Below are 13,916 nucleotides of genomic sequence, written 5' to 3'. Positions count from 1 at the left end.
CTGTAGCTCCCGTGTGTAATCCCTAACTTCCAGTCTGGATGTGTAAGTTTGCCAAGTCTTTCACTTCTATAAAATATCTCATAGGGCACATACCCTGATGGAAATATTTTCATTCCACTGTATAGCAACATGCTTAGGACAGCAAACACAAGAGCCCTGCTTAAACTGCTAGATATAACATCCCTGCTAGATTACAAATTCAACATGAAAGAGACCAAAACTGGTTACGTTCTGTTCCTGTTCAGAGCCTCCCACAGAAACAGGCAACAAAATAGAGTTGTTAAGAGGCAGCAATACAACCACGTATGTGTTTCTTTAACTTGGAGTTGCTACTACTTCAGATGTTACCCACTAGCAGAGAGCAGAAAGATGATCAGGGAGGGGGATAAGCTATTAATACAAGTCTTCTACAACTCTGGCACCATGGTGGGTAATCAGCTTCTAAAAAAACATATAGCTACAGAATAGATGCCAAGGTCTGTAGGATTCCAGTGTCACGGCTTTAAATAACAGATGTGCTACTCACTTCCTCTGCTCTATTCCAAACCTGTGGGCAGCCATAAACTTGCCCAGAGCCATGCCCGTTTCCTAAAGCTGAAGCTACTCAAGCACTGAGCAGTCAAAAGCATTCAAGGCACAAGAGCAACCCATTTTCCCTGCACAGCTTCCTTCAAGAGCCAGGCGGCATTTGCCAACGTTCCAAGTCCTCCAGAGGTGAGACAAAACGCTTTCCCCCCACCTTGCTGTAGTGCGTAAGTCATGCTTTCATGTAAAGATTTTACGGAAAGCATGAATTTACATGGATCACTCAGCTTCTGCACAGGTGAAAAGCGAGCTGGAGAACAGGAGCATCTCTTTAAAAGCATCCGGAAACTTGGGAGCATTCCCCTCGTCCTGCTGCGCTGCGTTCAACGCATCATAGAATGGTTTGGGTTGAAGGGACCTCAAAGCTCCTCCAGCTCCAACCCCTGCCACGGGCAGGGACCCCTTCCACTGGAGCAGCTTGCTCCAAGCCCCTGTGTCCAACCTGGCCTTGAGCACTGCCAGGGATGGGGCAGCCACAGCTTCTCTGGGCACCCTGTGCCAGCGCCTCAGCACCCTCACAGGGAAGAGCTTCTGCCTAAGAGCTCAGCTCAGTCTCCCCTGTTTAAGTTTAAAGCCATCGCCCCTTGTCTATCACTACAGTTGCATCCTTAACCTGCTGAGGGAAGCAGTCCTGCTTTCCCTCCACTCACCTCCAGCCACCGCATTCCTGCCTCTACCTGCGTGAGCAGCAGCAAGGTGTAGCCACGGGGTGAGTTCGCAGCCTGATCTGAACGTTACTGAGTGGGTTAGTTTCCCATGAGATAAGAGCATAAAAGAAATCACCCTGCAATCACAGCAGCTCTGCCAAGGGAGCTGAGCAGGAGATCAGGTACTAGGTAGGACCACCCAGAGATGCAGCAGATGAGGCTCCTGCAGCACCAAATCGCCTCCAAACCCTCTGGCATCAGATTCTGCCCTCCAAGTGTGAATCTTCTGCTTCATTTTCCACCTATAACACATTATGAAGAAGTTTCCAATTTAAAAGAAATTCTTTCCATTTATTTCTTACAGAATTGTTTGAACACATAGAAAATGTGCTACAAGAATCTGTAACAGAAATAGAGCTTCAGCTTCAGAGCTGGGGTTTGTGCCACTCCAGTAACAACCTGCTGGGTATTTCAGATCATCACCTTAACACACTGCTGGGTATTTCACATTAGCATTATCAGATAAGGTCAATATTCAAAAGAATCAACGTTCCCACGATGGTGAATGAAATGCACATGGAACAGATTCAACTTGAAACTAGCACAGACCACTCGCGTGGAGATCCCAAAAGCAGGCAGGAAGCAGGAACTGGGTCAAGACTCACGTGCTTATCCTTGCTTTCTTCAACCTACAGGAGCCTCTGATCATCACCACTCAAACACCTCAAACTGTGATCTGTTCTTTCCAAGACATGGATCCTCCCCTTCCTCCTAACACCAGTTTGCACAGGACCACATGCCGGTGTAACTGAGCTGGTTTACAACGTATCACAGTTTTCATTTGCTGTGTTGCTAAATCCGGGTCTGCAATTTCTGACGGATACAGATAGTTAAATCTGCCCCTTTGCGGTTGTTCTCTCACCAAGAACAAAGGAAACAAAGTTCTCCCTCGCTTCCCTGCAAAGATGGAAATTAACATTCAAAACACACGGAGATGCTGAGCACTGCAATACCTGTTAAAGCAGTTAAAGAACTCAGAGCCAGGACAGGCACTCAAACCATCCCCTCCCTGGTTTAACTCCACAACACATTCCCACATGCTTTAGTGGTTTTCCTCTCACAAGGTGAAACAGCTTAGGCAGGACCTCTGTCCTAAAGCTGCTTATCCCTCCCACCTCCAGGCAAACGGACTCAGAGAGGCAGGACAAGCAAGTACACAACCAGCAAGCAGGCACTGCAGGTGTGTGATATGGTGGGTAACAGCCCTGCTGCTGACAACTGGTTCCACTGCTGGGCCCAGCCACATGCACGAAACATTGGGGGTTTAGGGATGGGACCCAGAGGCACCTGGACAGGTTGGAGAGGTGGGACCGTGTGTGCTTGAGCCCAGAAACCCCAATGTGCTGGGTGCACCCCCAGAGCGTGAGCAGCAGCTCGGGGGGGGGATCCTGCCCCTCTGCTGTGCTCTGGGGAGACCCCCCTGCAGCCCTGATCCAGCTCTGGGGCAGCAGCACAAGAGGGATGTGGCAGGGGGTTGGGTCTGGATGAGCTTTAAGGTCCCTTCCAACCTAAACCAGGCTGTGATTCCATGTGCATCACTGGCTGGGTACCCCCAGAGCTGGTGCCCATGGAAAGGAACAGCACAATGAATGACCTGACAGGGCACTGGGTAAAGCTGAGGCTCTTGAAGACTGAAATGGGAAAAGCTCTTAAGTTTTCCCCCAAATCTCAGCAACTGCACTTTGGGGCAAAAGCTCCAAGAACTTCCCTGAAAGCAACACTTCTGTTCATGATCTATTTTCATTGCGACTTTCCCCTGTACCAGCAGATATTTCATATGAAAGAAACCAAGCAGAACCATGGTGGCATTGCCAAGCATCTCTCACATTTCGCAACTATAACACACCACCAAGCAGCTGCAGCAGTCACAAAGAAGATAGAACAAAAGCCTCAAGAAATCATATGACCAGAGCCATTAGTATTTACAAGGAAGCACTGTTCCCACAAAGGAAACCAAATGACAGATTCCCCACAGCAAGCTGAAAGCAAAACCATTGAGAATACACTTCAGTAACTGGTGCTCTCTTCAAAAGGTGACTACACCTGATTCACTCCAAAAGAGCTGCTCGAAGCACATATGGAAGTCATCAAATCCATTGTAGGAGATGGGAAATCACCTGAATTCCCTTACTGTTGGTATTCTGAAACACACGGGCTGATTAAGGGAGTCAGACTTACACTTGCAAGATCCTCTTCGGTTCCAGCAGATCCCTTCCTACCTCAGCAGCCAAAAGGTATCTTCAAGAAGCCCCCTTGTGAATCACTCCTGTCACCAGTTCCAGGTCACACACAGCAATTCCCTGCATCTCAGCGCACTTACAGCCTGTTTCCTCCTTGGGTCCTGCCCGCACAGGACTCAGGCTGTCCACACTATGTGTCCTCAACCCAAAACCAGCAAGTTCCTCAAGCACCCTGAATGCCCATTGAACACATGCCTTGTCTTCCAGAGACTACAACCCAACACGGCTTCATTCCTTCCTAGTTTTTCCAAGACACTTTGCCTCGGGAGAGCAAATACACCAAAAGAAATTTCCTCCACGCTGTTGTGTTTGAGTTCTCCATAAAGCTCCGATTTCCCAGCTTTAAGACACCTTTTGCATCACCAAGAGTTAAAAGCATGAAGATGTTTCCCTCCAGTGCTCTGCCAACGCAAGGCACTGGGAATACAAAAACCTGAGGGCAGAGAACCTGGAAAGGAAAGCAGAATGCATGCTGCCCCATGCAGTAATGATTTCACCTCCCACTCACACTGGCATCCACACACACTGCACCAGATCTGTGATAGAGGCATCCATCCCTGTGAAACCAGCCCCAGGCCACCAAAGTCAACTTTCATGAGCTGTAAGAGTCACTGGAAAAGTGTTTTACTATGGATAGTGAACGAGCCCAACAGTGAGCACTCTGCGGCTGAGAGCTCTTAATCTCAGCCTGGTTTGGGTTGGAAGGGACCTCAAAGCTCCTCCAGCTCCAACCCCTGCCACGGGCAGGGACCCCTTCCACTGGAGCAGGGTGCTCCAAGCCCCTGTGTCCAACCTGGCCTTGAGCACTGCCAGGGATGGGGCAGCCACAGCTTCTCTGGGCACCCTGTGCCAGTGCCTCAGCACCCTCACAGGGAAGAGCTTCTGCCTAAGAGCTCAGCTCAGCCTCCCCTCAGGCAGGTTCAAGCCATTCCCCTTGCCCTGTCCCTACATCCCTTGTCCCAAGCCCCTCTCCAGGTTTCCTGCAGCCCCTTTAGGCACTGGAAAGCCACAATAAATGCTTTGCTATAAGTCATTTTCTGCCACAGTAAATTTTGCCAGCATGGATGAATCAACTAAAAGAGTAAAGACACAAAAAGCAGGTTTTACACATCACAGGTGCCTCAGCAATGGGACAACCATGCAAAAGCAGAGCACCTTTGACAGCTTTGCTTGTGGTGCTTGGGGAGGTGATACAGCAGAGCTCACAGAAACTCTCCCTGAAGTACACACTGCACATTCAGAGTCTCGACCAACATGTTTCTTTGTAGTGTGGACTAATTAACCCTTCCTAATAGCTGGACCACACTATGAACACACAGCCCTTGAGGTACTTTGAATTCAGACAGCAGAGGTGACGCCTTTACATCCAGACATCCCTGGCTTCATCCCCACTGCCAAGGAAACAGACAAGTACTATGTTATACTGAGATACACTCAACCAGTTTGTTGATTTGGGGGTTGTTTTAAAGGGCTCCAACATTCTGAGCTTCTTGGAAAGCAAAAGAAAGAAAACCCACCCATTTAAGGCTACTGGAATTCCAGGGGGAAGCAAGGCTTCACTTTGTATGCTCAACCCCATGTGCTTCTCTGCAGCTCATGTGCCAGAACAAGAGCCCTGTTTGCAGCAGCTTCATTTCACCCCTCCTCTGAGCTCCCTTAGAGCTCACTGAAGGATCCATCACCAACCTCACACACTGCCTCTGCAGCGGTATGAGCCGAACACACTCCCTTCTCTGGGTGAGCCAAATCCTGAGAGGCTGGTTGAGATGATCCCCGTGCCCATCATGTCCCCAGGGACACGCTCTGCTCAAACTGTGGGAACACGCTGGGTCAGGGAGCCTGCAGGGTCCTGTTTTCTGGCTGGGCAGGTTCAGCAATCAGCTTCATTCCCAGCATCACCAGAACATGTGCCAGTGGTACCACAAAGCACACAAGTCCCCGAGCCACTATCACTGCCACAGAGCAGGTACAGGTGAGCTGCAGCCTCGGGTGACTTCGGCTCAGTGAACCTTCCTCCGAAGGGCAGAAGAAACCTTTTCAAATGATAACAAATCACAGCTGGCTGGGGCAAAGCCACTTGAATTCATGGCGGAGCCCTGGTGCCGAGCCAAGGCTCACTGGAACTCTTGGTGCTTTGAAGCAGAGCAGCATGCTAATTCGTGCTGGGAGCTCACTGCGATGGGTCTGAGCTTCAGATGGGAAGGAAAATGCTTAGAAGCACGGTCCCAGCCCCACCGGGATCACAGAGTTGCATTCCGGGTGGCATTTCACCCCAGCTACTACCCACACTTACAACAGCTTTTTACTATCACCTCTGTGCAGCGTGCTCTGGTATTAAAGGAGACTGCAGAACAGGCTTTGCATGGAAGCGCAGCAGTGGGGAGAGTGCCCTGAAGGTTCTTCATTAGCATTATCTCTGTCTGCAGCTCACTGGGGAAAGAATAAGGAAACTCCTCCGTGGCGTTCTATTCAAACGGATGAGCCACAGTTAAAGCAGAGGCATTTCTAAAGCAAGACTTCACAGCAGGGCCAAGCCAGCATCAGTTTCATTGACACAGCCAACACCTGAGCTCAAGAGCCCTTTGCCACACGGAACTACAAGCGATGCTCCCCGCACGTCCTGAACGGCAGCCAGGACCCGAGCCACGGCTCCCGAGTTAACACCGCGCTTCTCATAGGCACAAAGTGCTGAGCAGTGAGTCCCGAGTAAAGCACAGCTTGGCCTAAATCTAATGCGAACAGGGAGAAGAGGAAACCATCAAGTTAATGACACCCTGCATCACATCCCTATTTCGAATGGCTGCATCTCAGAACTAAGCAGCTGAACTCCAGACCTCGACCAGCCAAACAGCGACCGGGAACAATGAACACCGGCAGCAGACGGGGCCGCGGCTGCACGGCTCCGGGACAATGCCTGGAAGATGGGAGCTGGAGGCGCTTCTCCGCGGCACAAACCCCGCTCCGGAGCACGCCGGGACCCGCGGCCCTGCCCGGCTCACCCCCCCCCCGGCGGCCCCCCGCTCGGTTCTCCCCCTCACTAACCGGGTATCCCCACGGCAGCCCCCGCCGCCCCCGGCCGCACAGGCCCCGCAGGACACAACGACCCCCGGCCCCACCGTGCCCTCGAACCGCGGCACAGCCGGAGGGTGCCCCTCGCCCCGCTCTCACCTGCGGGCTGCGGCCGCCCGGCCCCGCGGCGGGCCCCGCTCCGGAGCGTCCACAAAGTCCCGAGCGCGGCCGCGCGCCCGGTACCGCCCCCCGGCACAGCGCGTCACCGGCCGCGCCAACATGGCGGGCAGGCGGTGCGCAGGCGCACGTGGGTAGGCGACGCGCGGCGAGAAGAGGCGGGGCGGATGGGCGGTGCAGGGGGCGGGGTTAAAGGGGCAGGGGCGGGGCTATGGGGAAGGAGGCGTGGTCGGAGAGCGCGGGGGGCGAGGGTGGGTGGGCGGATGGATGGATGGATGGATGGATGGATGGATGGATGGATGGGTGGATGGATGGATGGATGGATGGATGGATGGATGGATGGATGGATGGATGGATGGATGGATGGACGGACGGATTAAGTAACTCTCTAACTCCAGCCTGATTCCAGCCATAGACGGGGCCCTTCTGAAGGTGACTGACTACCCTGGTCCCCATTAATGCACAAAAAACCCTACAGAGCTGTTTTTTCCAAGTAATAGTAATAACTTGGAGTAAAAACTAACGTCTGCTGAGTGCAGACAGCCTGTTCGTGGCTGTTCCCACAGGCTGGCATCCCATCCTGAAGGCCACGATGTGCTGATGGAAGCTGCTCGCCCGCCAACCATCTGGAGAGGCTCTGTGAGAGTTACTCCATCCCCCAAGAGGGAGGAAGGGATCTGAGCAGCAATAAATCATGTTTGCTGAGGCTGGTGAAGCCTTGTAAAAAGTCTCCTATGGGCAGAGGGTGCCCAGGTCCTGTTCTTGCTGTTTGCCTGTGGTGTGAATTGGAAATGTCCCCAGGGAGGTGACTGAAACAAAAATCCCTAGAGGGAAATATGGCCTCAATACTGGAATGAAGAAGCTGTGGCTGCCCCATCCCTGGCAGTGCTCAAGGCCAGGTTGGACACAGGGGCTTGGAGCAAGCTGCTCCAGTGGAAGGGGTCCCTGCCCGTGGCAGGGGTTGGAGCTGGAGGAGCTTTGAGGTCCCTTCCAACATAAACCAGGCTGGGGTGCTGTGGTTCTATGAAATTCGCTGTTCCAGCAGCGCTCTGCCACATTGTCCCACTCCATCTCCCCATGCTTCAGGGCAGAGATATCGGCACCATCCTTCTCTGCAGCCCAGCACAGTAGGATCAGCCCAGCTGAAGTTCGCGGAGCCGAGGCCATGGATACTTGGGCAGAAAACAGCACTAAAAGAGGTAATAAAGCTTCACGAAAGGGGTATTTGAAAAGCCTCTCCTTGCAGAGTCAGTGCCTTTAAACCGCGGGACATCAGAGTTCTTCCCTGTCCTTGGAAGAGGAAATAACTGCCTGGCACGTGCTGGCACACATAAGCATTTACATTACAGCTATAACACAGATAGGCCCTGTGTGTGCATCCTGGGTTTCCACCTTGTTTCCCCATCAACAGCCACTTCCACAAACATAAAACTCCAACCTAATTTTCGTGGGTACCACATTTAATGTCTCATCTCTCTTTGCCCTCCATAGATGCTCCCACCAAGGACATGATAATTATTGGAGCACTAGAGAATCACAGGCTCTTTGCCATTCCCTGCCAGGCAAAATCACAGCAGAACAGGGAAGAAATCAGCTGAAACATCAGCTCTCTTCACAGAGAAACATTTCCGATGGAAATGGAGCATCCCACTGGAAAGGTGCAGTCAGAAGACTAAATATGTAGGAAGAGGGAATTACATTGGCCACTGAGTATTAAAATTCATCCTGTGTGGGGGTAAAAAAAGGCAGAAAACATTCTAGGTCCAATTGATCTGGGCTTTAGGAGCTGGGAAAGGTAAATGAAATGTGAAAGGAGTGGAAGGAAAGATGGGAAAGCAGGAAAGGTGCCTCAGGGAGTACAGCCCACAACTAACGTTTGGGCAGAAAGGAGGCCATCCACTGCAAGCAGAGCGGGAAGTGCCCCAGGGACTTGGAGTGCCTGCAAAATTAAACAGAGCAGCTACATGCACAGTATTTGACCTAAATAAGGCACTTCCATCCTTACATTATCCATAGCTTTATAGAGAGTATTATAACCACTAGAAGAAGGCCAGAGCATGCACCTCTGGGCACCCTGTGCCAGTGCCTCAGCATCCTCACAGGGGAGAACTTCTGCCTAAGAGCTCACCTCAATCTCCCCTGTTCAAGTTTTAATCCATTGCCCCTTGTTCTACCACTACAGCCCCTGATGAAGAGGCTTCTCCTGCAAGCTCCCACTATGGTTGTAGTTTGGGGGATAACTGCAGCACCATGCACGTGGTTACTGATGGCTGCAGATAAACTACCCGCACCTCTGCAGGCTGTGTATTCTCCTGGCTAAGCAATCTATCATTGCATGCTTATACACTTTTCTTCCCTGCTGGCAAATGGTATTAACTCCTCTCTCTTCTTCTGAGTGCAGGTCAGATCTAGGAGCAAGGCAGGGATTAAAGAAGAATTCCCGAACTTCAGCAAAATCATCTTGCTTTTGGCTCCTAAAACTGGTGATGCAGGGCTGGCTTATCAGCAAGAGGAACCAGGGAGCGTGACACCTCTCATCCTGCCTGGAAGGCAGCAGGATAAAGATCACTTTTGTTTTTCTTCCCATTCCCACAGGTGGGGATGGACAAGGAACCAATGCCAGTGGAGGAAATGGCTCCAGCCAACACAACTCAACCAGGATGCAGAATGGCCTGGGCCAGATGGATGGCTTATGGGCATAATTCCCACTGGAGCAACAGGGAGAGCAGTGGCTTTTGATGGGGCAACAGAACAGTGCAAGGCACATGGCACCATCCATATGCAAGCTCGGTACCTGGGAGTTTCTTTCCATATAGAAGAAAGCAATGCCACTTTGTTTCCTTGAAAGCAGCACTAAGGTTAACAACCCCTGTCTGTCTCAATAAATGACCAGTTTTCACCTGATACCAACACAGATACAAACCTCTGCCCTGGATTATTTTGACTATCATGCGAAAAAGCATTGAAAAGCCAGATTTTGCTTGCCTTGTGCAAATGCTCCCATTGATCTCTGGAGCATCATTCACAGCAGGGTCCTAGCGTCTGACCAAAGCTGGCTCTGATACAGCCCAGCTACATCCTGGCAGAAGAGCTGCCTCTTACCTCCCCCAGCATCACACAACTGGTGCGAGCAACTGTGCTCTCTTGTTCTCCACAGTGTGAGCTGGTAACTGGGCTTTCTGCAGCAATCAATAGCTCTTCTACCGGAGCGATCCATCTTCAGGTTCACTCCCAATCAAAGATCACAAAGAATATAAAATAAATTATTCATTGCTGCCAGGAAACACATTAATAAATCTGTCCCAGAGAAAAAAACAGCTCAAAGGTTCCAAAGGGAGCAAATTTAGTAACTGTCAGTGATGTGGAAGTGCTCCATTCATCAGCCAAGCTCACACAGGAGTAAAGCATCTTAAGTGCCACCCAAGCTGCTCTTAAGCCTGGTGAGGGGAACAACGTGGGATTATCCAGTGGACACTTCCAAAAGCAATGCTTCAGGGAGCAGTTCCAAGTCTCCACAGGGTAAAATGTAGTGGTATCATTGTAGCATTCCTGGAAGCAAGGGGGCACGGGTCAGGCTCATGTGTTCTCCTACGCTGCAGCAGATTGAGGTGCACCTACTGGGGCTGAACACCGCCGCAGGAGCACAGTGAAGGGCTGCTTTGTGAAGTTACTTCTTCACAGATAAAGAGACCATTGTGCAATGGGTTTGTAACTGGGTTTACAAGCACCAGCAAACCTCATTTAGTTTTGCTTATTATTTCAAGGGATTCTTGCTTGCTTAATGCTCTGCAGTTATCTGTGCTGTAGAAGAGACAAAGCTATCGCTCTGTTCTCAGTCGTAGCTATTTATAGCTTGTAATAACACGTCTCAGGCCACAAGGAATGAAACCAATCGTGTAAAATCAGGACAAAGACACAACCTCTGGGGCCTTTGTGCCCAAAAGCTGTCACTAACATTACCACCTTGCTTTGTTTTCCCTGCTGCATTGCCCCCCCCTGCAATCCCTCAGGGAGATGCTCTTTAGTTCTGCTGATTTAAGCTTCATTCAGAGCAAGAGGAGCCTGTGTCTTTGGGGAGATCAGTCCCACATCCAGCATGAGACACGCTGACACCTCCGAGTGACAATAAACCTTGTGAGAGCAGGGAAACCAGAGGCAGGTTTTGTCACACTGGTCAGGTAACAGCCGGCCTCTGCCTTTGGGTTGGACTGTCCGAGCCCCCTGGTCCATGTGAAGGCGCTTGTTGGGGACTGACTCCCAAGGGAGGAAAGGGCAAACAGGCCCATGGAAACCCAGCCCCATTGAGCACTGGGCACGCACTGGTTGTGCCTTTTCAAAGGCTTGCTCTTGAAAATCACAGCCTGCCTTTCCAGGAGTTTGTTGAGATACTGCTTGGCTCCCCCAGGATGTTCTTCCCTTAACGATTCCCTAAGGAGAAACTGGCTGACAAAAATAAGTACGCAGGGAGTCTTTGGAAGTCAGATGTGGATGCTCTTCCCCTGAATCTCCACTGCCAAAATAGATGTATTTGTAGCACACAAAGAGCTTCTCCGGCCAGCTTGGATTCAAATGGTTTTCCAGTTGTTTCCCCTGCTATTAAGCCCATCTGTGAGAGTTTCACAAACAACATCAGAGGTCCTGCTCCTTCAAAATCATTTCTGTGCTTAAAAGTGACTCACGTACCCAGATGTCCCCCAGTGTGTTACAGCATTCAGGGCTATTTTTATCCCTCCCTCTTTTCTACAATGATTAAAGCTTTTATCATGTAACCCAGTGCTTTGAAACGGCTGCTAGAGCAGGTCAAGGCAGCTCAATGCTCATCCCACGTTAACCTCTCCCTGCCTGCAGGGGGATGCTGCCCCAGCCCCTCCGGGCAGAGGGGGCCATGCTCTGAGCACAGCCACAGCACTGCCTTCTCTAGAGCTCCTCTTGAGAGGAGTCTCCTCGGGATAGGGACGAGCTGCCTGGGTACCCTGCCAGGTCTCCTTGGGCCTGAAGGAAGCCATGGATGTTCCCACCTGCCCTTGTGTTGTGCCTGCCGGATCCTTGTGCCCAGCATTGCGGAGCAGCCAACAGCTCTGCAGCTGCCAGATGGGAAAGTGACCTCAGATCTTCCCTTCCTGCTTTTCCTATGGGTTTTCCTTTCAGAACATGGAATCCCAGCCTGGTTTGTGTTGAAGGGACCTCAAAGCTCCTCCAGCTCCAACCCCTGCCACGGGCAGGGACCCCTTCCACTGGAGCAGCTTGCTCCAAGCCCCTGTGTCCAACCTGGCCTTGAGCACTGCCAGGGATGGGGCAGCCACAGCTTCTCTGGGCACCCTGTGCCAGCGCCTCAGCACCCTCACAGGGAAGAGCTTCTGCCTAAGAGCTCAGCTCAGTCTCCCCTCGGGCAGGTTCAAGCCATTCCCCTTGCCCTGTCCCTACATCCCTTGTCCCAAGCCCCTCTCCAGGTTTCCTGCAGCCCCTTTAGGCACTGGAGCTGCTCTAAGGTCTCCCCTTCAGGAGCCTTCTCTTCTCCAGGCTGCCCCAGCCCAGCTCTCTCAGCCTGGCTCCAGAGCAGAGCTGCTCCAGCCCTCGCAGCATCTCCATGGCCTCCTCTAACAGAGGTCACTCTAACTCTCTCTAACTCAAACCATTCCAAGCTTCTCCGGTGCTTCCCAGCACACCATGGCAGGACAGCTAATCACACTGCAGTGATGACAAGTTCCAGCATTCCCCAGTTTACTCTTTATTTTTTTCCCTTTATTTTCCCATGTAACAAAGGCACCATAAGTGCACGGTGACCTCACCTGGGCACAGCCACATACTGAGCTGCTGGCCTCTCCCCAAGCCTCCCCCCATCACTGCTGGCCTTTGCTGAACAAATCGCTGCTGGAGCATCGTGCCCTGAGACTGCTCTTGGCTGAGGGCACAATCTGGAGCTTGAGCTTTGCTGGTCATGGTGCAGCCCAGGGCCTGGTGGCAGCAGGGACAGGCTGGTACTGGCTCCGCAGGACATCTGGGAGAGGGTACAGGCACATTTGTACACTGTTATGCTATGGACACGTCCTGCTCCATGGTTCCTGCAGTGACTCTGTGGAGCTGCCGTTGTCTGTTCTCCAGCCAGGTGTAATTTGTGGTTTCTTGTTTCTAGTGTTGGCCCACAACAAATAAGCAGCAAAAGTCACATTAGCATTTTCCCATAGCAGCATCCATGTGAGGCAGGGCTGCGGTGGCATCTGCACCTGAGCAACAGCCAGAGCAGAGCCTGACATTCCCTTTGGTTAGGGAATATCGGGACCTTGGTGCTGTAACAGGAGTGCTCACCGCACTGGAGAGCATCTGGCCATGGTTCAGTCCCCCAGTACCTCAATGGGCTCAAAGCAATTATTGCCATAGTTTCACATTCCTGACTCGTGCTGTGCCAGTGAACAGCAGCATAAAACCTGGTTAGTCCTCAGGTCGAAGCAATGCGGTTATCCTTTACATGGACCTACAACAGGCAGGAATACAGTAATCCCAGTAAATGGCACGCGGGGAGCTGGGATGACACCGGGGTCTGAATTCCAACATGCTGCAGGCCACATGCACCCAAGCAGAGCCTGAGAGCTGTGCTTCCAAACCAGCTGCTGTCCCCAGCACACGCTTGGAAACACAGACTGGGCTGAGCGCTGTGCTGCATCCCTGCGGCCAGGGCTCTGCCACCACCAGCCCTGTGTAAGTCTCTTACCATCACCTACACACGTGAGTGTGAGCAGCTCATGTGCAGGGGCTTGCACGGGCTTTAAGCCTCACTGAGCTTGCTTTGTTCAGCCCTGGATTAATGGGAAGTGATTTGAGCACTGACCTGACCCTCGTTAGCAGGAATAAGGGCAGTCACAGTTGCCATCAGGAGAAGCCCCTGCCTGGCCCGGCTGCTGCAGCCCAGAGGTTTCCATCCTGTGGACCTAAGCCAGTGCAGTAAGCCAGTGCAGTAAGCCAGGCTGCAGTTTTCCCCTTGAAGACCAAAGCTCTGCTCAAACAACTTAGCTTTGCTGCTCCCTTTTGGTGATGAACTTGAGGTTGGAAGTGAACTGATTTGTGCTGGAGGCACAGGTGAGTAGCTGGCAAAGCACGGAGCATGTTTCCAGGCTGGCAAAGGAAACCTCGGAGCGTGTTTCCTTGCCTGTGCATCCAGCACTGCCCAGGCACAGAGGATGCCCCAAGCCCGATGCTGTTC

The 13,916-nt window shown here is 51.9% G+C and overlaps 1 protein-coding gene across 5 annotated transcripts in view; it reads right to left on the bottom strand.

Annotated features, from left to right (window-relative positions):
- Nucleotides 1-6,832, bottom strand: part of KLHL13 (kelch like family member 13) — a 59,135-nt gene extending 52,303 nt beyond the window's left edge. For 2 of the 5 annotated variants that reach the window (XM_061353278.1, XM_061353274.1), the window contains exon 1: nt 6,701-6,747. Coding sequence is in view for 1 of the 5 variants with exons in the window: in XM_061353269.1 (XP_061209253.1) it covers nt 6,701-6,822 (122 nt within the window). In the remaining 4 variants the exon portion in view is untranslated. Of the gene's footprint in view, nt 1-6,700 lie in introns of all 5 variants that reach the window. The other 3 variants (XM_061353273.1, XM_061353269.1, XM_061353277.1) reach the window with 3 other exon arrangements.
- Nucleotides 6,833-13,916: the final 7,084 nt, after the last annotated feature.

This window comes from Neopsephotus bourkii, unplaced genomic scaffold (assembly GCF_033783945.1).
Source record: "Neopsephotus bourkii isolate Nb327-2 ecotype Australia unplaced genomic scaffold, CSIRO-AGI_Nbou_v1 NB_668, whole genome shotgun sequence".
Classification (NCBI taxonomy): Eukaryota; Metazoa; Chordata; class Aves; order Psittaciformes; family Psittacidae; genus Neopsephotus; species Neopsephotus bourkii.
The sequence above is the reverse complement of the archived record's forward strand: the minus strand, read 5'-3'. Positions and strand labels throughout refer to the sequence as shown.